The 23,914-nt window shown below is 38.4% G+C and overlaps 1 protein-coding gene across 8 annotated transcripts in view; it reads right to left on the reverse strand.

Moving 5' to 3' along the window:
• CADPS (calcium dependent secretion activator) overlaps positions 1-8,295 on the reverse strand; it is a 470,394-nt gene extending 462,099 nt beyond the window's left edge. For 3 of the 8 annotated variants that reach the window (XM_011358441.1, XM_011358446.1, XM_011358443.1), the window contains exon 1: positions 7,489-8,295. In XM_011358441.1, coding sequence (XP_011356743.1) covers positions 7,489-7,935 — 447 coding nt within the window. In that variant the 5' untranslated portion in view covers positions 7,936-8,295. The remainder of the gene's footprint in view (positions 1-7,488) is intronic. The other 5 variants (XM_011358440.1, XM_011358445.1, XM_011358438.1 and 2 more) reach the window with 3 other exon arrangements.
• Positions 8,296-23,914: the final 15,619 nt, after the last annotated feature.

Here is a 23,914-nt window from a genome sequence, read left to right on the forward strand (position 1 = left end):
TCAACAAAAGAGGAATAAAGGTTATATTGTACCTTCTACTGCATCTGCTTTGTAGAAAATGCTATAGTCATCATCACTGCCTTCCAGGTCTGCTTATCATGTCAATAATGATGATCATCATGATGATGACAGCAACAACAAATAAAGCTTGCTATTGTCAGTACTTTAATATACTAACTTTCTCAGTCCTTTTACCAATAAAAATAAAAAAATTTATATAATCTAACTCAGTGATAGCAAAAGGTAGTACTTATATAGGACTTATCCCATCTCAGACATTACTCTAAGAGCTTTACTATATTATCTCTCTTAAGTTTCATAAGTACCCAATGACAGAGATAACACTACTATCTCCATTTTATTATGAGTAAACTGAGTCACAGAGAGGTTAAGTTGCCCAAAATCACATAGACAGGAGGCAAATCTAGGCAGTCAAGTTTGGGAATCTATGCTCTTAATAGTAGTTCTTCACTGTCCATCATCTGTCAAAAACAATGACCAGACTTCAAACCATTGACTGACTTCATCTCCCTTTCTTTACTTGCTAATGACAGAAGAAATTCTATTACATGCTTGGACTGACAAATAAAAAAATAACAAGGTAATTCTGATCATCAGCCCTCTGATTCCGCAGAAAGGATAAATCTGATCCTAAAAGGGAAACTGTTGCCAGAGACAGGGAACATAGAGTTCTAAATTCCAGATTCCTTTTTTGGATGACTTACAAGGCCCCGGGTCAGACCATCAGTGTTTGTGCATCAATGGCAAGAAGAGATGGTGTTATTAAGACCAGATAGTTCAACCATCCAGATAGACATGATATTCCTCTTAAAACAATCATAGTTTTAGATAAAAGTGATCGACATCCTATTATTTAAGTGATGGCTTGGTGTCCTATTTCTTTTGTTGTTTGCACACTCATAAAATCTCAGGTCCAACTTTGCTACATCTTCCAATTATAAAAGAAGCCAGAAATACAGATTTTTTAATATGGACTATCTTAATAGTTATAAATGCCAAGAACTAATTTGAAAATTAAAAAATCCATTGCAAGAAAAACAGAATGCATTTACTTGCAGCCCACAGGTCACAGTTTATAATCTCTCATGTAGTCTATTGGCTTGTAACCTTTTAAGAGCTTACCTCCTTGTTTGAAAATTCAGATAGTTGAACAAAGCAAACTTGAACTTCATCTGTAACCACCTCAGATTCTTTAAAGACTCTGCCTTATGTTGCAATGTAAAAACATATCGAATATTAGTTTGAATGAAATTATAGTTTTTGATAACGAGTAACCTCATTGTCTAGAAAAAACTATCAACTCTTAATATAGAGAGGGGACATTAGAGAATAATTTGAAGCTTTGCCATTCTATTCTCCATATGACAGATGAAAGCATTACCCCAGAGAAAAGCAAGTGGAAAGTTTGAGCTCAAACACAGGTTGATATATATAAATTCTTTCCCATCATCAGCCAATTTTCTTCATTCTGTCCAGGAAGTCATTTGAACTCCTAGATCAAACTATTCCTGCAGTCACCTCTGTACAGGAGTTTTCAATTACATGTACTACTAGTAAATCTTTACCCTTCCCATTATTTTCCTTTTGATTTAACCACTTGCGTTGGGTTTCTATCACTTGAAGCCAGACTAGAGAATCGGACTAATAATGTCCTACAAACAATGACTCCTTTCCACATTCCTGCTACCTCATACTCTTCTATAGTATGGAATACCTATTTTTCCTTATGCTTACACAAATCATACAAATTCTTTAAGATCTAACTTCCTCCATGAATATTTTCCCTACTATTATAATCAATCTTATGTGTGTACATGCATACACTTTCTCTCCCTTCACTACTTTCATATTTGTAATCAGCATCTTATAATTAAACAAACACATTCTTATTCTCATCTAATTGTATATATGTTATCTAAGAAACTAGAACATAGGTCCCCAATTCAGGAGCATATCTCACAGGTATCTTCTGGTTTTGCTACCTGAGAGAGTGCTTGGTACAAGGAATAACAAGTCATTTATTTAGAACTGAGTTCTAAGTTATTGGAACTCTACCAATCATTCCAGCTTAAGTTATATAGACCCAAATACAAAATATTGATTACATTTTAATGAGGTTGCCTATAATTGTGTATTAATTTGCTTTTGTAGAGGAAAGATTTCTGAATCACTTGACTTTTACCACTTCACACAGTATAATTCTTTTGGAATGAAATATTTAATTTCCTTTGTTCCTCAGTCCTGTTTTAGAGAAGCATAAGGCTATTCTGTGTGTGTAATGAAGCAAGAACCACTCATTACTTTTTTGGTATTCCGCATCTTCATAACGTCTCTGCTAGTACCAGTGCATAACAGTTCCTGCCCATTGCACCGAGGAGATTGGTGGTGGGGAGGGGGGACGCCAAAAATCATATTTTAAGAATGCAGTTCTTTCCTTGACGAAAAAACATAATTCTTTTTAAAGGAATCTGGTTTAATAGTAATTTAATTCTCTTGAGAAGTTAGAATATTTATTTTTTAAAATGCAAGTCATATATTGCATTGACATATCAACCCTTAAAAATTTTTAGTGGATCTAACTCAAATGCCTCCAAACATATCTGAAAGGATGAATCACTATTATCAATTTAAAATATACACACTCATATACATATATAGTTAACTAGTAGTAAATTTTAAGTTTTATAAAAAGTATAGGCTTTTGAGTCATGACCAAGTGATAAAGTCAAATAAGTAAATGAATAAAGGTAGAATTTCTTTGGCTAACAGTGACTCAACATTAGCCATAATTTCATGGCAAGATACAAGCTGAATTACATGGAAATGAGTTGCTGGAACTTATAACATTTGGTCTAGTCATAAAGTCCTCTTGAATGAAATGGAAGTTTGTAGAGACACAACTTTAGGATTGCCCCTTTTACTCATCATATACAGATATACACATACAGACACATGTATACACAAACCTGTATATGCATAAAATATTCATTTTGGACATTTGTAACCAGGCATTATAAATAATTTCTAGCTAATTTTTAAAAATAGTTATGTCATTCTAAATATTACACTATGGTTTACAGTAACTGTTTTTATTTTTTCTCAATAGCAACTACATGTAACTAGTTCATATGAGGTAGCCACCCATTACCATTACCACATAATTTAGAAACATATGGTGTAGCTTTGCCATGCCAACTTCTAGGTATTCACTCTACCATTCTAACAAAAGAAGAAAAATAAAAAGCACAGAACTGTTTTTCGAATTGTCATTTATGAGCTGCTGAAACATATATTGTGACAGTATGAGGGCCAGATTTTTGTTTTAGTTATAAATTATCATTACCAGCATGTTATATTTAGATTCACCATAGCACAAGAAAAATATACTTATAAATGATAAACTCTGTTTTCACATAGTCTGTTTAAAGTCTCTTCTTTTAACTGGGAAAATTGTTGGAATATCCACTCTTTTTTCCAGTAAAAGTGAAACCAAAGTAATTAACTATCAGAATTACCCAGCAATGGTGCCTTTGCCCTCTCCTCCCTCCCAGTTGTTCTGTGCTAAAACAGTTCTTTGTTTGTTTGTTTGTTTGTTTGTTAGCTTGAACCACATAGACTGAAAACAGTCTGGTGTTCAGATTTACCAGCTAACGGATCATCTCTCTCCTTCATACTCTTTATGAGGTTAGTACATAAATGTACATTTTGCCCATGTTGACTATAACCGCCCCCTCTTATTCATGGTTTCTGTTACCCATGGTCAACCATGATCCAAAAATATTAAATAAAACATTCCAGAAAGAAACAATTTGTAGGTTTTATATCATGCACCAATCTGCGTATCATGATGAAATCTTGCACTATCTTGCCAGGGACATGAATCATCCCATCGTCCAGCATATCCAAGTTGTATATGCTCCCCGCCCATTAGTCACTTAGTAGCAGACTTGCTTATCAGATCAGTTGTTTTGGTATCATAGTGCTTATGTTCAAATAACTCTTATTTTACTTAATTATGGCCTCAAAGCCATTCATATAACTTTTATTACAGTATATTGTTATAATTGTCCTATTTTATTATTAGGTATTGTTGTTAATCTCTTATGGTGCCTAACTAATAAATTAAACTTTATCATAGGTATGGATATGAAAAAACATATTTATATATAATAGAGAGGGGGGGTTGGTACCACCCATAGTTTCAGGCATCCACTGGGGGTCCTGAAATATATATTCCTGATAGGTAAGAGGAGACTGCTCTATTTGATAGATGCCCTCAAGGGAAAGAGGTAGGCCTCTCTCAACTTAAATAGAAATAAACTTGGCATGTTGTCAGGATGCCAGAGTTCTGTTTTTCACTTTAGAATATTTCTGGCCAGTGTCACATCTTAAAAAGTTAGGATTTGGAATCAGAATGCTTCATGTCTCAATCCCCACCCTTTCACCTATCTGCATACTGCTTCAGGCAAATTACAAAACTTCTCTGAGTCTCAGTTTTCTCTTCTAAAAATGATGGTAATTCCCACATTGTTAGGATTATTAGGAGAATTTTAAATGATCTAAGAACATAAAAAAAGGAATTTAGGTAAAAGCTAAGAACATTTGGATAAACTATGTATTTTAGTTAATAATAATGTACCAATATGGGTTCTTTATACCATATTACAGTAATATATTAGTAATAGGGGAAAACTGGGTGAGGGGTACATGGAAATTCTGTACTATTTTCCCAAATTTTAGTGAATCTAAAACTCCTCTAAAAAATGAAGTCTATTTAAAAAATAATCTAAATGAAGTGCCTTGCACATAGTAAGTGCTTCAAAAATGGTAGCCAGTATTATGAATATAAACTATTTTGTTTCGTAACATGTATTAGACATAATAAAATATGATCTTATTTTACTCCTAGCTTTATGAAGATATAACTGACATATAACATTGTCTAAGTTTAAAGCATTTGGTGCGATGATTTGACAACATAATCTCTTCTTTTCCCCAATTCAGTAATTCTTTTTCATAGGCAGTTTTCTTTCTCTCCCTGCCACTCTATTCTCTTTTTCTACATTTTTTTTCTAGCTTTTTCTATGCTACTACCAACTCATGTCTAGTTCACAACTAGTTTATATTTCTCCAAGACCAATTTTAATTCATCGATTTTATTTGTTGGCTTTAAATTTTACCACAATGATTATGAAAACTTTTTAGTCCCTTTCAATGATGGTTTTGTTTTTTTGAAAAAAATCCAAATTTCAGACTTTCTACTTGGAGAAAAATAGCAAGACATCCTCTTCCAGAAAGATACTAAAAACTTAAAGACGTAGCAAAAGAAAGGCTTGGTTTGTTATTTTGTTTTGTTTGTTCTGTTTTGTAATAAAGAGATATTCGCTTTCCCAGTATAACCAACAGCCTTGAGGCAGCTTTGCTGGCATATGTATTTAGCACTAATTTGCTGCAATAACTTAAAATAGTTTAACCAAATGCCAGTGTTATCAATCTGTCCTGTAGTCTCTTTGATGTTAAGGTCATGTGTAAAAACAGAACCTACCTGCCCCTCAAAACCAGAGCTTTGAATGGATTCAGATAAAACATACAATCAGATCAGAAAAACTTAGCTTCATGATAATTTTTCTCATGTGGCTGAAGGCTGTTTAGAAGAACTGGGTCTCTGTGAAAATGAATTTCTCTCTCCATTCTAATGCTGGATTTAAGTGTCTATTTAGAGTGCAGAGCTCTAGAGCCTTTTCACTGATAAAGGGAAATTTTTTCCCTCTTTAAATCACAACAGTTTTCATTGTCAGGGAAATAGGACATCTTTAGTAGATGCTCTTATTAATGTGATACATTTTAAAGAAGGCATTTCCCCTGCTATAAAGGCAATTACCATAATTCCAAGTTGAAACTTGAAATATCAGGTGTGTGTGGACCCAGCACCCAACCTTAAAAAAAAAAAAACCAAAAAACTTTTACTGTTCTGTGGATACTTTTGCTCTATTCTAGTCCAAAATGCAAGTTGAAAAAGAAAGGGGCTACTGATGGGTTGAGAATGAAGTGTGTATTTCTCAACCAGAAAATGAGTTTTATTTTTAATAATACTGATACCCAAGCTCGTGATAACTGAAATAAATCATCAGTGCTGGGTGGTATGTGTACATAAGTAAGCAAAACAAACAGAGGAGTCTGTGCTAACTCAAGATAAGGGTGGATAAATATAGGAAAACCTCACAGTCTACTACCGCAACATAAAATTCAGTCTTAAATGGCAGCAACCGAGAAATTCACTATTTTAAGAAACCTGTCTCACAACCTTCATGGGGTTAGAGCTGGATTCTCACACCACCCCAGCTGGCTTTTTTTTTTTTTTTTTTTTTTTTTTTTTTTTTTTTTTTTTTGATAGCTCAAGTGCTGCAGATTTACCTAGGAGACAGAACGGAATGCTGACTTTCTTCACTAACTCACTCCAACTGGGTACCTGACTCTTTCTCTTCTGGTCCCGCGCCACTGTCTCCCATCCTGCAGTAACCACCCCCCTCCTTTCTCTGGCTGGTGAACAGCCGATAGAAGTAGACGCTTTTATCACATCAAAGGCAGCCCGGAGCCGCCTCAGCCTTGCCCAAGCTTCAGACACAAAAAGCTTTTGATGCTTATAATTGCGAGGCTTTTTGCAGCTGCACTTTATCAAGCCAGCAGCAGCAGGGCTTTGAGGGCCTCAAAAAGCCAGAAGGTGGCGGCGAAGTCACCTTGGGACGAGAAGAGGGTCAAAGGGAGGAAGGTAGAGGGCCTGACTCAAGCTGAAGGACCAGAGGGCGTGCCCCAGCTCTGGGGTCTGTGCGGAAGGAGGACTGGAGGGAACCCGGGCCAAAGGGAAGGGGTGCCCCAGAACCCTTGGGCGACCCGAGTCGGTGATCAGCTGACTGGCATGGGGAGGACGATGTCCTTCTCAGTGTGACTGGAAGCTTCGCCTTTTGGGCTTGCTTTCTCCCGCCTGCCTCGGCGGTTGCTCTCTGCCGGGAAGAGCCGAGCGCAGCTCGGAGGCGTTCTTCTCACTCCACACCGGCGGCGCCCCACCTGCTGGGTGCCCCCGCCCGCAGAGCGCACGCCCAGGAGGGCGGGCCCGGAGCTGAGTGCAGCTGTCCGCCACTGGAGAGTGCCAGTAGCCCTGCGAACGAGCAAGGCCTCTCTGGGAGCCGCAGGCTGCAAGTCACTCCCCGAACCTCCCGGGCCACTAAGCGGAACTGCTCAGCTCGCATCCCTGAGCTCCCAGGAAGGGCGGCTCCGGTGCGCGGCACTTCGCTCCAGGCCCATCACGGGTCCCGGCCGCGGAGAGGGGGCCTCATAGCCCCTTCCCCAGGGCGCGGTAGCCTCCTCCTTCAGCTCCTTCTCGCCAGCTGCGCCGCCAGCTCCCATTGTTCGCCCCGCCCGCCTGGCGAGGTCCCGGTGCTGCTGCCTGGGCCTCTCAGGCGCACCTACCTTCTGCTGCCGGCGAGCCATGTCCGTGGGCTGCTTGGCATTGAAGGGGTAGGCGATGCAGCGCATCACGAACACATAGAGCTGCAGCCTCTTCTTCCTCTCCTCCTCTTCCTTCTGCAACCGCTCCAACTCCTCTTTCTCTTTCTCGCTCACCACCGACGGGCTGGGGCTGGAGGGCCGGCCGCCACCCGCGCGGCTGCTCAGCTGCAGCCCCCCGGCCCCGCCGCCGCTGCTCGCGCCGCTGCCTCCACCGCCCGCTGGTGCCCACCCCGGCCCCGGCGCTGGCACCGCCGCCTCCCCCAAAGCCCGGGCGCCGCCGCCCGAGCCCTCGCTGGTGCGGCTGGGAGACAGGCGCGCGCCGGACGCCGCTGAGCCGAGCACCTCCTTGCCGCTTTCCTCCTCCACGATCTCATCCGATTCTTCTTCGCTGGACGAAGGATCCAGCATGGTGGCACCTGGGTAGGGGGGTCCCTGGAGCCCCCGGCTTGGGGTGCAAAAGCTAGGGGACGCTGGAGGCAACTGGGGGTCGGCTCTCACGGATGGACGCTTCTCCCCAAATCAGAGAACGAGCGCGCTACTGCTCAGCCTCGGCCGCCGCGACTGCTTTCTTCGCCCGGCAATCCGGAGCTGGGCTCAGACCCAGAAGCGCGAGGGGAGGAGGGAAAAGGAGAGGTGTGCCGTGGTCCCAAGGTGGGCAAGGGGGAGAGTCAATTACAAGCCCCGAGCCCGCAGCCGGATGCCATCTGCAGCCGCTGAAGAAGGCGCCTCCAGAAAAGATGCCGAGTGTTGCAAGCTGTCGATGCAGCCAAGAGCCGAAGAGGCATCTTGCCGATTGGGGAGGGAGCGGCGCTTACGTGTTTATTGGCTTAACTCTCCCGTGTCCGCGGCGTAAAGGGTGGCTGCAGAGGGCTCAAAGGGGGAGAGCGCGAGCGTCTCCAAAGTCTCAGAACTTCAATTCTGATCCTAACGCTTTTCCATCCTCCTCAACCCCTCCTCACTCCCTCCGCTTTGTAAATAATTTCCTCCTTGATCTTCAGCTCTCATTGCCTCGACCTCTCTTCCTCTCCCGCGGACAAAAAGTTCTTGGGGGAGGAAGAAATACACCATTGATGACTTCTTGTTAGCGAAGACGCTAAATCCAAGTCTCACTAAGAGGAAGTCGGCGAGATCCCATACGGTAAAGAAAGCGTCTCTCTCCCTTCCCCAGACTTCTTCACACCTGGGGCGTGAGGGCAGTAGGGCTGGATAGCGTGTTTGTCCCACCTGTCAAAACTCTGATTTCAGTAATTTACTTTACATACGCCCTCTCTCATTAAAATAAAAGTGAATCAGATTTAGAGCGGATTTGTGTATCGACCGTGCAGCTCAACTATTTAAGTATAATCCCCGACTTTGTCTACCCCTCAAAAGCTGTGATGAACATTCAATTCCAGAACTGGGAACGCTTTATGCTGTGGTGAGCCTACCAGAGAAATAGATGGGTTTCTGGTTGCTCAACTCTTTCTCCAATCTGGTTCGCTGAAGGATCTGGGTACAGTAGTGGGGACCCCGAAATCAGACAAAGACACCCCAAGAACTCAGCGACGTCAACATCTAATGCGATGACTGTCGCAGTCTTCATTCCTGCTTCTCGGTTATCTATTAATTCAAAAGCAGCAGATGGTGCGTTCCTCCCGCCCCGCCCCCCCCCTTCACTTAGGCTAATAAACCGGCGGACAGGGGAGCTGGCCAGCGTGCTGAATCTAATCGGTGAACCACAGATGGATTGAAAAACCAACATGAGCCACCTTTGGATCTTAGGTTATCTAGAAACTTCTCTCTGTCTCCCCTCACCCCTCACTCTATCTCTTATGTTTATGTATTTTCTAATTCTCTAATTATTCGTATATACTGTGGGAGTTGTTGTGAAAGTGTAGCGTGAATTTAAAGTTTACATCACATTTGTCTTATGTATTTTCAAATTTACCATGAGTTTTACTGTAGGCTTTGATATTTAAGTAAAGCTTCCTAGCTAATCTGTTTGAGAACTAAAAATAAACCCAAAACAACATCTAGTTTAACATTAACTCCAACAATCCTATTTGATGTTTTTGAATTAAGTAATACATGTATGGCTTATATTTGACTTTGCCACTACTCACTTTATGGACATGACTTCTGTGGCCATCACTCATTCTGCATCAATTGAAAACAAATAATCCAACAAGTGGAAATTGTAACAATTTAGCAGTCTCACTTTTTAGTTCTTTTTTTGAAAAGTAAAATATGTTTAAATTATGTTATACTGGTTTCCCTGGAAAAGAAAATACAATAGTCCAGTTAATTAAGCACCAACTTTTATTCAGCCCCTTTTTATGAAATGAATATGGTTCTAGATGCTTGGAGTGGATGGAATTTTTAGAAGACATTCACTTAAAGGGTCTATAATCCCCTTTGGAAGATATAACCATAAACATGTGAAAAAGATTGACAGCACTTGTTTCAAGGCAACATATCAACAAATCCAAGTTAGTAAACTGTTAAAAGCCTACATGAATGAAGCAACTGGGAATGGAAGAGAAACCTCTATTTCTCAAAGAAGAGATTTACATTTTAAAGAAAGGAGCCATATACATGATTGATGAAAAGAGAAGACATTACAAGTGGAAAAATAATTTGCAAAGCCATAGAGATACAACGAGGGACAAAATAAGGTACAATGTTATGGAGATGGGGTTTGGATAAGTAAAGTGAAGAAAAAGGGGGAAAAAATCTGAAATAATAACCCATTGGGCCAAATGGAGAGATCATGTTTAGGATACAAAGAAATGAATTAAGTTAGCTAGGGAGCATGTGATGATTTGTGGAAGGGGTGCTTTGATGTCTAGACAAAGGCCATTTACTAGTTAAATATTTCTTCTTTAATCAAGCTTGGGCATGTAAGTGTTATTATATTAGACATTGATCACTACAAATTCTGTCTTCACAACCATTGGAACTTCTCAATTGCTATAATAAAGTTTAGTTTTATACTTATAAATTCCTTTGGAGTTATGTGGGTTTTTTTTTTATAATTATACTCATTAAAACAGAAACTCAGTATCTCCCTTTTGATGATATGTATCTATGATTTAGGTATTAAATATAACATTGCTTAGATAAATGTAACATACTTCTCAATCTTCCCATAAGCATTCAAAGAGAGTTTAACAAATTTTACTAGAAATACTTTCATAATTTTTTTCAAATGGTGTGCATTGCCGTCTGTTAAAATGTATGTTGTCTCAAAGATATCTTAGCTAAAAGTCAATTCATTGTCCTAAAATATAACTCTTTGCTACTGCCGGAGATAAGATATGCCAACCAGAACTCCTTAGGCTTCTAAACCAGGAGCTGTGGCTTTTCTAGACCTAGATTTTGATAAACAAGAAAGAAAATAACCAGAGCACTCTCAAAGGCTCTTAACACCTACTTTGTGTTACACCTGTATTCTTATTCTTAAAAATACAGTTCTACCATAGATTCCAATACACATAAGTATTTATACCCTCAAACAAGCTATTTTATGTGCTTACCGACCCCCCCGCCCTCCGACCCTGCCCCTTCGCCTCCATTCTCCAGTTCTGGTTTGAATAACTTGAATGACCTCAAGGCAATGGATTAAATTTTAGTCAGACATCCACAGACCATATCATGAAAGCAGAAGTTACAATACTGATTTTTTTAAATCTCACACATTAAAAAGAAACCAAGGTTTTCTAATCTAGATCTAGAGTATCTCCATTCTCCTCTGACGTGTTTGCTATGATTATGTAAAAGGCCACAAGTATGAAGGACTATCTGATTTATTGGCAATTGATAGATACTTGGGTAAAAAAAAAAAATCACTTCTTGATGTCATTCATACAACATGTTTCAATTAAATAAACTGAGTTTAATGCCTATTTAAATGTTTTTGTGTGTTTGTAATTAGAAGATAGAGTTTGGCCAAGTTAAATATTTTTTTTTTATCTCACAATAAAGTATATAGTATGTAGATATAATTATATATCCAATCAACATTTCTTTTATTTTTTTTTTAATTTTAAAAATAGCTCACAAGCACCAAAATGGTAAATTGAACCCTATGCTATGCCTACGTCAAGTTAAATGCTCAACCCCAATAGCCAGGTTATTCTGAGCAAATTATTTAATGACTCAAACTCAATTTACTCATACATAAAATGAGGGATAATAGTACTTACTTCTCATGGAATGGCATGAAAATTAAATTAGATGTTATATTTAAAGTATATTTCAACAGATTTTAGGCTTAAACATTTTTTCAACTAGTAAAAAAGAGACTTGTAATAAATGAGATGACCAGAAATTGAATACAAATAATTGGAAGAAGAAAAAAAACATTTTAAAATCAAATAATCTACAACTAAAAAAATATTTGCTTATTTTATAATTGATCTTGTCTTATTTTAGATAGTATTTTCAGGGACTTAGAGAATAATAAATTTTGTTTGAGAAATCTACTCTTCATCATTACTTTTTATCATATGATGATTCTTGCTGAACTAAAATGAAGTGAGTTGGGATGGAATTGAAGGATAATCATAAGACTAAAAATGATAAAATCAAGCCACACAAAAACACCTTTCACTTTAGGCAACAGAACATGTTTTGGAATGATACATAATGCTATTTGCAGGATTGGTCTTGGAAAACCACCTTCTAAGTTAGGAAGATGAAAGGGCAAAGGGAGCAACATATTTTACAATAAATATTTAATTTGAATTCTGAAAACCAACTGTTTACAAGGGTAATCACATTTCTTGCACACACAATTTCTTTCAATAGAAGTGGGAACTAGATATGATTTACATCAAATGCAGTTTATGCTGGTGTTTACATGGACAAGGCAGAGGGTTGAGCCTTTTGCATTGACTGTGAGATATGATGTTCTACCAGCAAATAAAAGGAGGAAAAGTACCCAAATAGCTATTTTACATGATAATATATTATGAAGGTGTTTTGCCTAGTTAGCTCAATTCTTTAATTTGGCTCACCATGGTAATTGCTGCTACCATTATATCTCTACCTTCTCAAAATATTTTTTGGGTTATATGTAATTGTTTCACAAACTACAGTGGCTTTAGATTGAGAGGCTTTCTGTAGATTATAAATAGGAATAACTGAAATTAGGGTTTCATATTTACAAGTTTGTCTTCAGTTTTATATAACTGAAAATGGAGAAGTTCAATTTAGGCTACCCTAAAAAAATATGGTCTTACTTACTCTTTGGGGGAAAGAAAATGAGTAGAAGAAAGACATTGAGAGAGGCTTGATGAATGTAGAGAAAGTAAAGTAAAATGTAAGAATTAGTCTTGATCAAGTGTAAATGCTATCATTTGTGCCAGGGGTCAATAGGTGTAAACATATTGGAGAAATGCTCTAAAAAAGGTCCAGTCACCTATATGCCAAACCAAACTGGCAAAAGTGAATTTCATAGATTAAGGTCTAGGCTCTACTTGTAAGTATCCTTCTTCCTTTCTCTTCTTAGGGTAACACTGACTCTTCTTCCATAGAAGAGTCCACTACTCCAGCCCATTGCTTGTAAGAATGTTATTATTCTTCTCTTGCTTCTTTCATCAGTAAGAACTTCCTGCTCAGTCTGATTCCAAAAGAATATTTAAGAAGATGCTGATGTGCTGTTATTTTTCACTTATAAGTTGTAAATAACAATTTATGATGAGGAGCAAGGGAATTCTATAACAACTTAGGTTACATTATCATGGGTTTGGTTTAGTTCACCAGGAGTGTGTAAATCTGTTTTTTTGTTTTTGTTTTTTTCATTGTCTTTCATCCCATCTGGCTCTTAAGAGAGATATAAAAAGAACAGTTGCAGATTAAATCACAATGTCATTATGAAAATAACTGGGCCAGGGCTTAATGCTCACCCAACATTGAACTCTGATAATGCTAGAGTGAAACATTTTAGGCTTTATATATAAGCAGAATCTCTGCCTTCCTCATCCAGAATTTATCTCTTGATATTTTATCACTTTCTCATCAGTTGTACAGGAAACTGAAATAGCAATTAGTACAATTACACAGACCTGCAAAAAAAAAAAAAGAGAGAAGAACCTGGCCCAGAATTGCAAGTCTAGTATCCACTCACCATAGTCATATGGAAGAAGAAAATAGAAGAGATATACGTGGCTGTCATGGTTCTTTAATGCACAGTGACCTGCCCACTCATAAACATGCCTCACTGGCATACGTCACCTGATCAATCTGATTAATATGCCCTCTTCTAAAGAAGGAGAGAAAAGAGGGTAGCAAAACAGGCTGGCAGAGAGCCAGAAGCTTGCCTTTTTCTCTACAAGATTATAACTCAAGTTGCCACCTTTCCCCAAGTGGCTCAGGCTCTCAGACCCCTGATAGTCCTACAACCAAGAATTAGATGAACCACTGAACTCATTTCTTAAGAGGGGATCTTTCTCCATCAGTTGTCTTTATTTTGAAATCTGCCATTATTCTTGGCAATATCTTTGAAGGAGATAATGAGCTAATGCACATTCATGCTTAGAATAAACTCTAGCCCAGAGTAAGTTTCTGATATGCCAGAGGCGATGCTGTTGATAACTTCTATAAAACTTTTATACCAAATAACAATACTAGATCCTATTTTTTGGAACAGGGATGGAGGTACAGTCAACTAGGGCCAGTGAGAAACCTCTTGCCCCTTAAAAGAAAGGCAACTTAAGACTGAAAATCTACAGTACGCTATGAGAGTCAATATCAGAGATACAACACAGGTTTTGGAGGGAATGGGCATTGTGTTGCTTCAGTTTATATTTAATACCTTCCCCTTCTTCACCCACTCTGATATTTTGGTCCACTTTTACATTTTTAGAAGGCGTGCCAGCGTAAGGAAGAGAGTTAAATGAAAGACACAGGCAAAGTAATAAAACTGGAAGGATTGGCTCAGACTCTAAGGGGAACCCTTGGGGTGTATTTGAGCAGGCATATCAACTGCCATAGAATACTTTTCTATCTTTTCCTTGCAGAGCATTATTTCATGCCATAAAAAGACCAGTATAAAGACTTTCCTTGGATTGATGAAAATTCATCTTCATTTTAATCAAATCAAAGGAAATGCAAAAAATGTTTAAAGAATATTCTGCACTCAAAGTCAACTAACAGCAGAGAGATTACAAAAAGCAAGCCCTAAATCATGAAACCTCAACTTTCCTTACATTATTATTTATACTGCACAACAAAATGAGATTCTTATGAGTCATCAAGTTATTTGTACTGTCAAAGAGTACATTTACCATGCAGTGGCCATAACCCATCTGATTACTCCAGAAAGTCTATGGAAAAAGGAAAACTTTACGTTCGCAATGATGCCTTCAGGCGGTCAGTTGAGTAATCACATAAAACTGAGTAATTGTTTTTTTTTTCCACCCATACATATGCATACTCTCTGGTGACTTCACAGCTGGTAGGAATGACATCATTATGGAGTAACTTCATCATGGGGCTCAATCATTTATTTAGAGTTATTGAGGGCAACTGAGTCTTTAGTTCCTTGTTGACATTTTTGGCTGGATGATGAAAAGTGAGGACTATTCATGCCCAAATTCATGGTACAAAATAAGCAACTTTAAAATTAGTCTCTCATAGGAGTAACCAGTCTAAAAATAAGAAAAAATATAGCCTGTTATGGGTTTCTATTTTCCCTCCTAAGTTTTTCCAGGTTAATTGGCATCTAGGTGATAAAGATGAACTCTAACATCCCCATATCAACCTTATATTCCATAATTATTGATAAAGTTCCAAGATCAAATAATTGTTTTTGGTTTTTTTTTTTTTTTTGGTACTCATAATTACCCTTGATATAGGCATGGTTTGTATATTGTTTTTTCATTCTAATAGTCATGACTCACTGGGTAAAACCTGTCTAGGTACCTCTTGTTTTATTCATTTAGTTATTCATTGTTAATTCTTTGATCCTCAGTTCTTCAACCTTGAAATCAGCAGTGAAAGTACCAGTAATGCATAGAATTTTTATGAAGGTAAATCAAGTTCACACATCTAGAATGCTAGGCACAATGTCTGGCACAAGTTCAGAAAATAGAAGCTCTTATGAACATTATACACAAATTTATGTCCTGCTGAATGGGAAAACTGAAAGAAGAAAGAAATCTAGCATTTTCTTCTGCTGAGAAGACAGGTCTTGTTGGAGAAGCTTCTGCGAAAATTCTACTTTGTTATCAAAAACTTGACCTTCCATCCCTGAATAGAGAACTTCATTTGAGATAGCTTTTAAAAATACATGAAGTTATCATTACATATTTTATCAAAATTTATCTCAAAAAGAACTGGTTTGCCAAATGTCCCTAAAATAAGGATGTTATAACCAGACTTGTAATGAGGTTGACATTCCTAGAAGAAAAAAGAAAGAAAAGGCCATTCAAACATTGCTTTTTAGGGATTCAACTAAGTGGCTTTCAGAAAGAGCTTCCACTAGCTTGTATTTGCATAACAAAAAGATTCCCCCAACTTCCTATAGTCTTATTTGCAGGTCTCAAGTAGAATATTTATTAAAATGTAGATGCAATTAAACCTTTTGTGAAATTTGTGTTTGATCATGAATAGGGGTGAGTCAGAAAGTCTGTGAACTAGACTAAAACATAAAGAGAAGTATATAAGAAAGCATTTTCATCTTATATTTAGCAATAACATTCAAATAACAAAAAAAAAAAGAAGATTTTAGGGTAAAATGAAGTTGTCTATTGATTGTGCTCATTGCTAATCTTGGTTTCTTTATTGCTCTCATTAATTCAACTAACTAACATATGCTGGATGTTAGAAGACTTGCTTATAAAATGGTGATGAGAAAGGTAATCTTGCCCTAACCTAATCTGTCTGGATTCTGAAAGTGCTTTTGTATAAAAGGAAAATACAGTGAGTCCTCAAATAGTAGTGTGTGCTTCATTAACATAACAAAACCCGTGTTTCAAATTACTACAAAAAGATGACATAAAAGCTAAGCTTTCTTATTTCACTCCAGAAACTTAAAAGGAAGTCTGCTGTCACTTCTATTGTTGTTCTGAATTAGAAATTCTTTTTTAAACTGTCTATATTTTAATATGAATATTTCAAAGAGGTGGTTTCCAAAGAGTTTACTTAACCTGGAGAGGTAACTGGGTGATCAAGCAAGGACATTTTTTTTTTTTTTAATATAAAAGAGGGTTTAAAATAATCAAATAATTTGTTCATAATTCTAAAGAGACAAGAGAAGCATTATGCATTTGGATGGTGTGACTGAGTAAGAGAATAAATTTCCTTTTGCTATGTTGTATAGCTTTAAATTTCCCAAAGTAATTTTCCTGCCACCTAACCTTATTTTCTTTTGCAAAGCCAAAACAAATCAACTTGAGGGGAAAAGAGAAGGGAAACAATAATCTATGTTTTCATGTTCCTGGATTATTTGATTCCCTGGCAGGCTTGTCTTGCTTACTTATAATCATAACAAAATATTCATAATTTAAAAATTGGCAGGAAATAAAACTACAATCCTTCTGTCCCTGCTAAAACATATTAGGGAATGAGGATTTTCTCTTACCCCAGAGATTCCTTTCAGCATGAGCCAATTTTTAAGCCGGGGGATGCTAAGTGACAAGAATTATATGTGGAAACTTACCAAGAGTCAAAAGTTCTGTTGTATGTACCCGGAAAGTGCATTCCAGCACCTCAGAGGCATTTTGATTCTGCTAATTGAAATGTGGGTGCGTTTTTTTGTTGTTGTTTGTTTGTTTTACCATTGTGACTAGCATCACTTGTCATTTAAGTTGAATTTTGTTAGCAGAGGCTCTGATAATCTTTACTGTTAATGGCAGGTATATGGGAACTTCTAACAAAGCTTATTAAGTAACTCTTGATTTTAGGGTTTAATTATTTTTCATTGATTTAATAAACATACGTTGAACCCCTATTATATACATTTCTGTGCCAGATCCTGGGAATAAAATGTAGAATGAGCCAAGTTTTTGCTTCCAAGGAGCTCACAGTCTAGTGGGAATATAGGCAATAAAAGAAAAATGATAACGTCCTTTGGAAAGTCCAAGCATAAAGCTATAGGCCTCAGGTGTTACGGGATCAGCCAGGGAGAATACCTAGAGCTGGTGTGTAAAATAATATAAAGAACTAGAAAAGCACATTGAGCTATATAGTCCAATATGTCTGAAACATGGAAAATGTACAAAAGAGGGTGATCTGGGGAGATCTCTACTTTGAAATATATCTCTATGATAGTGCCAAAAAGGCTTTAAGGTGATATCTTTCTAAAAGGAGAAGGAAGACAGAGGGGATTTTCTGAGCAGGGAGAACTATGTGAGCAGAGGCTCAAGGGCAAAGAGCAGAATGGTACATGGAAGGATCTGCTCAGATAATGGAGTAAGATAGTCCTGAATTCAAATCCTAACTCTATGACTCTTTAGCTATCTTTAAACAATGTAAAACTTTTTTAGAGCAGTTGAATCTATTCACAACCTGCTTTGCTATTCTATTTTTAATTTAGACTTTTATTGTTGGCTTTGGAAAAGTCTAAGATTAGTAACCTTTAAAATCTGTCTTATTTGGGGGATAATGATAAATGATTATAATGATAAATGCTGTTGTTGATAATAATAATGAATACAATGTTAATTTATGGGGTGTTTGCCTAATTTATGCAGACACTAAGGGCTTTAGAAGTATTTTCTCATTTTTTTCCTATAAAATATCTCATGGTCTTGATTTGAACTTGTTTAGTTAGACACCTCAGTATGCTGTAGGGCAAAAGAGGTTGTAAAATCATTCTTGCTTGTAGTTTGGATTTCAGTCATTATAAGCTCCGCCATTAAAAGATTTCAGAGTCAAATGCTTTAAAAAAAAATTATTTATTTATTTTAATTAGTTTCAAGTATACCGTACATTGGTTAGAAATCTATATAGTTTATAAAACAATCCCCCCGATCGTTCCCTCCCTCCCCTGACCCTCCACTTAGCCAACATAGTAATGCTAACTGCATTCTCTCTGCCATGCTCCCCATCTCTGTGACCATCCATCAGCTACTAATTTGTACTTCTTTAATCCTTCATTGCATTCTCCCAGCCCTCCAAACTCCCCTCCCCTCTGTCTGTCACCAAATTGTCCACTATATTTGTGAGTCTGTTTTTGATTAGTTTGTTCTTTTTATTCCTTAAATTCCACATATAAGTGAAATCATACAGTATTTATCTCTCTCTGTCTGACTTAAATACCTTCTAGGTCCATCGAGGCAATATCTTTTTCCACCCCTTCCATTTCATATGTAGGGGTCTTGTTTTCTTATCCTTTCAGCCACTCTATCTTTTAGTTGGAGCACTTAATTCTTTTCGCTTTAAGGTACTTAATGATAGGAATGTACTTGTTATCATTCTTTATTTCTGTTTTTGATACATGTTTTTTCTTCTTAAAGAAGTCTCTCCAACATTTCCTGTAATACTGGCTTGGTGGTGATAAATTCCTTATTTGTGTCTGGGAAGCTCTTTATCAGTCCTTCAACTCTAAATGATAGCTTTGCTGGATAAATTATCCTTGGTTGTAGATCCTGGGTCTTCATCCTGTTGAATGTTTTTGCCAAGCCCTTCTGTCTTGCATAGTTTGTTTTGAGAAATCAGCTGCCAGTCTTATGGGTGTTCCCTTGTAGGTAACTATCTGCTTTTCTCTTGCTGCTTTTAATATTCTTTCTTTGTATTTAACCTTTGGAATTTTAATTATGATGTGTCTTGGTGTGAGCCTCTTTGGATCCCTGATATTTGGAATTCTCTGAGCTTCCTGGGGTTTTATGTATATTTCCTTCACCAGGTTAGGGAAGTTTTCCATTATTCAACATCTTGATTTTCTTCAATTACACTGATCAGACAGATATTTGGACTCTTAATAGTGTCCCATATGCTCCTTAAATTATTTTTATAAGCTTGGCATCTTATCTCTTGCCATTCTGCTCGCATGTCCTTGGCTTTCTCATCCTCTAGATAGGGCATTTGATCCTTTTCTTTATTCACTTTGTTTATTCCTTTGTTTATTCCATTTAACATACTTCTCATCTCAGATAATATGTCCTTCATTTCAGACTGGTTCCCTTTTATAATTTCTATTTCCATTTTTATGGTTTTTATCTTTTTGCTGAAGTTCTCTACACTTCCCAAAAGTTCATTGAGCATCTTTATAACCAGTATTTTAACTCTGCTTCTGTTAGACTACTTGACTCTATTATATCTGGATCTCTGTTCTGTTCTCTCATATGGTTTATGCATCTTTGTATTCCCATTTTGGCTGTCTTTCCATGTCTGTTTCTATGTATTAAGTAAAGTTCATAAATCTCTCCATCTTATTAGTACAGATTTGTGAATTAGTTGTCCAGTGACACAGTCCTGAGAGAGATTCAGCTGCAGGCCAAGTTTAGCCCAAGCCTCTACCCCTCCGGGGCCACCTGTTAAGATTCAGCAAGCAATCCACAGATGCTGTACTTATAGTTGCCTCAAAAGGCCACACCAGAAACCAAGGCCAGCTACCTCCAGTGTGAGTCTAGGTGCTGCTCAGCAAGGAGCACCTGACTCACTGAGAATATACCTAGATGTGACTTGGTTGGGGCTGCAAGTTGGGGAGGCTGGATTTTAGGGAATCCCTCTGGGCAGAGCAACCTGTTATCCAGTTTGATGATGTCACGACTATGGTGGCACTGTGTCCGGTGCACTGGTAGCAGCGAGGGCTCAACAGGGAACAATGGATACCACCAGCACTTCTGTACAGAGGGAATCTTGCCTCAGCTTTCACACCGACAATGTCTCTCTGTAAGTCTCTGGTGTCCCCTGCACACACCTGAATCGGCACTGGTGCTCAAAGCAAGCAGGTCTGTCACAGCGAAAATCTGCTCACGGATGCGGCCCCTTTAAGAGGCTGGCATAGCCTCCGTCTTATTCAGCCACTAGAGACCACATCCGGCGTTCTTGCCCCATCCTATCTTCTGCTGTTGCAGAGTAATTTCTTGGATTTCTCCGTAGTTGTATGGCTTGTTCATCTAGATCTCAGGCGATTTTTCCTTGCTGCTTGCTCCTTGTTTCCATCACAGCCTTGATTTGGTCGCTGGAGTGATGAACAGTGCCTCTATTATCTAGGTCATTTTTTTCCTCCCCAGAAAGCGGGGCTTTCTTAACAGCTACGTTGCCTAGTAACAATGTTGTGCCTGCGCTTTAGGGGCAAGATGGTGAACTGCTCACTATAGCCACCCCTGGAAGTTCTTCCAGTGGTCATACCTGATCAACTGCACATGTGAAACATTGGTTCGACATCAACAGCCAGATGAAGAGACTTAGGGCGAGGTTCTGCACAAAGGAACATCTATCTTTGCCTGGTGGCCCATGGATGTGTTCTTGTTCACCAACCGGGAAACTCTCCAAGAGTCAGATTCTTTACCACAGTAATCTAGATTCGGATCCTGGCCATACTACCTGATGAAACATGTGTCTTGGGCAAGTTACTTAATGTTTAAGGTCCCAAGTTTCCTTTGCTATGAGATTTCCTGAGATCATTCCAAAGATTAAGAAGTATGGCTCAAGAAATGTAACTGTTAGGTTTCATCATAATCATCACTTACTTTTTTTCTCCATACTCTTGATAGATATAGCTACCACTAACAAAAACATAGCTCAGGACTTCCCCCTTTGAATTTTTTTTCCTCCCCAATCTTTAAACTTTAAGGGAGGGCTCCTGAATAAACATATTTGTTCTTGTGAGGTTAATCATCATTTTACCACCTTTATATTGCTTCCATGAGACAACATTGAAATATCATTATATAGGCAACCTTCACCTTATCTTGTCTGCTCCCTAGAAAGTCCCTTTGGTTCAATTTGCATCTGTTAATAATTTTGTACTCCATGTCCCATTGACAATTTCTAGTCTCTATTTCTCAGCCTTGTCAGATTCCAGTTAAGAACTCTTGAAACAAGTTTTTCATTTTTCCTTTATTCCTCCCATGGGCATTATTTAGCCTCAGAGCTCAAAAGGCACGACTGTCTTTTGACACCACTGTCTCCATTACTGAAAATCAAGGTCATGGTCTGGAATAAAATAATTTCCACAGCACACTGCCATCTCTGGGACAGATAAATCCCCAAAGTCCATAAAACAGTATTAAACACAGATTTCATGAAAGTGACTTTGAGTTGAATGTAGAACAGAGCTTGAAACTTCTGGAATTTTCAAGATCTCTTCCATGAACTAGGGAGAAACAGGACCTATGGCTTTGACAATAAATGATGTGAGAAGGAAAATGCAGGATTACACTCTTGTCCTTTTTTTTTACTTCCTCAGTCAATCAAATTTGAATACAACACCTTCATATGGGGCCTTTCCCTAAAGATCAGAGGGCATATGGTGATAGGAGGGCCTACTTTGGATCTTCCCATGGCAACATAAAACATTTGCTCTTACCATTGGACCATGGTTTTGAAATTTTAGTGTGCATAAAGGTTGCCTGTAAACAATTTTAAAGATGGAAATTTCTCAGCTCCATCCCCCAACTTTTTGACATATTAGGTTTGTGGTGGATTTCTGGAATATGCATTTTTGTCTGATGCCCAAAGAGGAATTGGTGCAAATTCCCTATGCTCTTGAGGGAATTTTCATTCCAATGATATACAGGTAAAGGAGATGAGACCTACATCCCAAATTGTAGCTTGTATAGGAAGTGCTGGACAGAATGTGGAAGACAAATATTTCCTCCTACATGTGCAGGAAAGAGAATTCTTGGGGGGAAAAATGAACTGGAATGGGGTCTTAATGACAGTGTCATTCTAAGAGGGTCAGCATCAAGAAATACCCAAGCCCAAGGAAATGACATTGTCCATAAATTATAACCAGTCCTGAAGGATTTATCTTTTTCTGAAGACTGGTTTCCTCCCCCTCTCCTGTTTGCTCATCTCCAGGATAATCAAAGTAGCCACTTCTCCAAGAGGACTTCCCAGCCTGTTTCAAGTTGTCATTCTTGGCATTTCAATCTTTCTTCTGACTCTTGGCTTCCAGATTTTAGTTTGATGGAAACAAGACATGAACACCAGATGCATCTGTCTTGGCAAAGTGATGTCTGGAAGCCTCCATGGCCTTGTCCCCTTCCCTACCTGAGGGAGGAGAAGCTGCTCATCAAGGAGAGCTGGACAATCTGGGCTGGAGTCTCCACTCAGGAGTGGAACCCCTGTGCACAGGATCCAGGCAAATAATCACTCAGTACACCAAGACTTCTGTCTTTCTCTGTTTAAATCCATAGAAAATGAGCCAGGGTCCAGATAAATTTTTTCTTCTGATTGCTGTTCAATAGGAAATATATTTTGGGAAGGGAAAGCTATTTTTAAGGATTACTTTTATTGGTGTATTGATTCCAGACCAGAAATGGGTCAGCTCTCCTCCAGAGCTGCTAAAGGTATTTTTGAGAAGTACTTAAATAAGTGCAAAGTCACTAATTTGCCACTTGGAGTCCTGACTCACTGATATGCTCTGCCGAGGATAAGAGATGATTTTGTTCTTAGCCTATTTTGCTGTCAGCCTATTTTTCATTCACTGAGAATCTCTGACCTCTCCATCCCAGGTTAGGTAGTCAGGAGCCCCAGTGGGATTCTCAGACTCAATCTGCAGTTATTTTAAGCAATTAAATTACATAAGCAATGCCCTTTATTGAATTCCTTCTTAGGGCCAGTCTCACACAGGACATCCTTAAAATTGCTGCCATGAGCATGTGAGCAGCTTTTACAAATTGGTCTTTTATGATTAGGGCTCCGGAGAGAAGGAGAGGCAGGTCAGCTGGCCTCTACTCCTACAGAGTGCTGGAAACAACACTCTTAACACTGAGGAAATGACAGAGGGAACATCCTGCTTTAGTTACAAGAAACAAATTCAACTCAGACTGGTTTAAGCATGGAAGGACATGTATTGGCTCACATACCTTATGTCCAGTGACGGAGCTTCATGCACAGCTAGTCCAGAGCTCAAGAGAAATGATCAAAACTCAGTTTCTTTTTTTTCAGTTCTGCTTTGCTTTGTGTTCACTTTACTCCAGGTCAGACCTTCTTCATGTAACATCCACTGGCAACTCCAGACAACGTCCCTTCAGTTTAAATCCTTTTCTTGCCAAGATTGTAACTTGAACCTTATTGAATTGATTTAGGCCAAATGGTATTTAGGCTCGACTTCATGGCTAAGGGTGTGCAGCACTCTGATTAGGTGATCTAAAGTCACATGCACAGTCTTAGAGTCAGAATTATCCACTGAAATACATAAACTGTGATAGGAAGAAGTGGCTCTCTAAGGAAAATAAGTGACTGGTCTTCAGAAGAAAATCAGTGGAAGCTACTTGATTAGACAAAA

This window comes from Pteropus vampyrus, unplaced genomic scaffold, assembly GCF_000151845.1.
Source record: "Pteropus vampyrus isolate Shadow unplaced genomic scaffold, Pvam_2.0 Scaffold41, whole genome shotgun sequence".
NCBI lineage: Eukaryota > Metazoa > Chordata > Mammalia > Chiroptera > Pteropodidae > Pteropus > Pteropus vampyrus.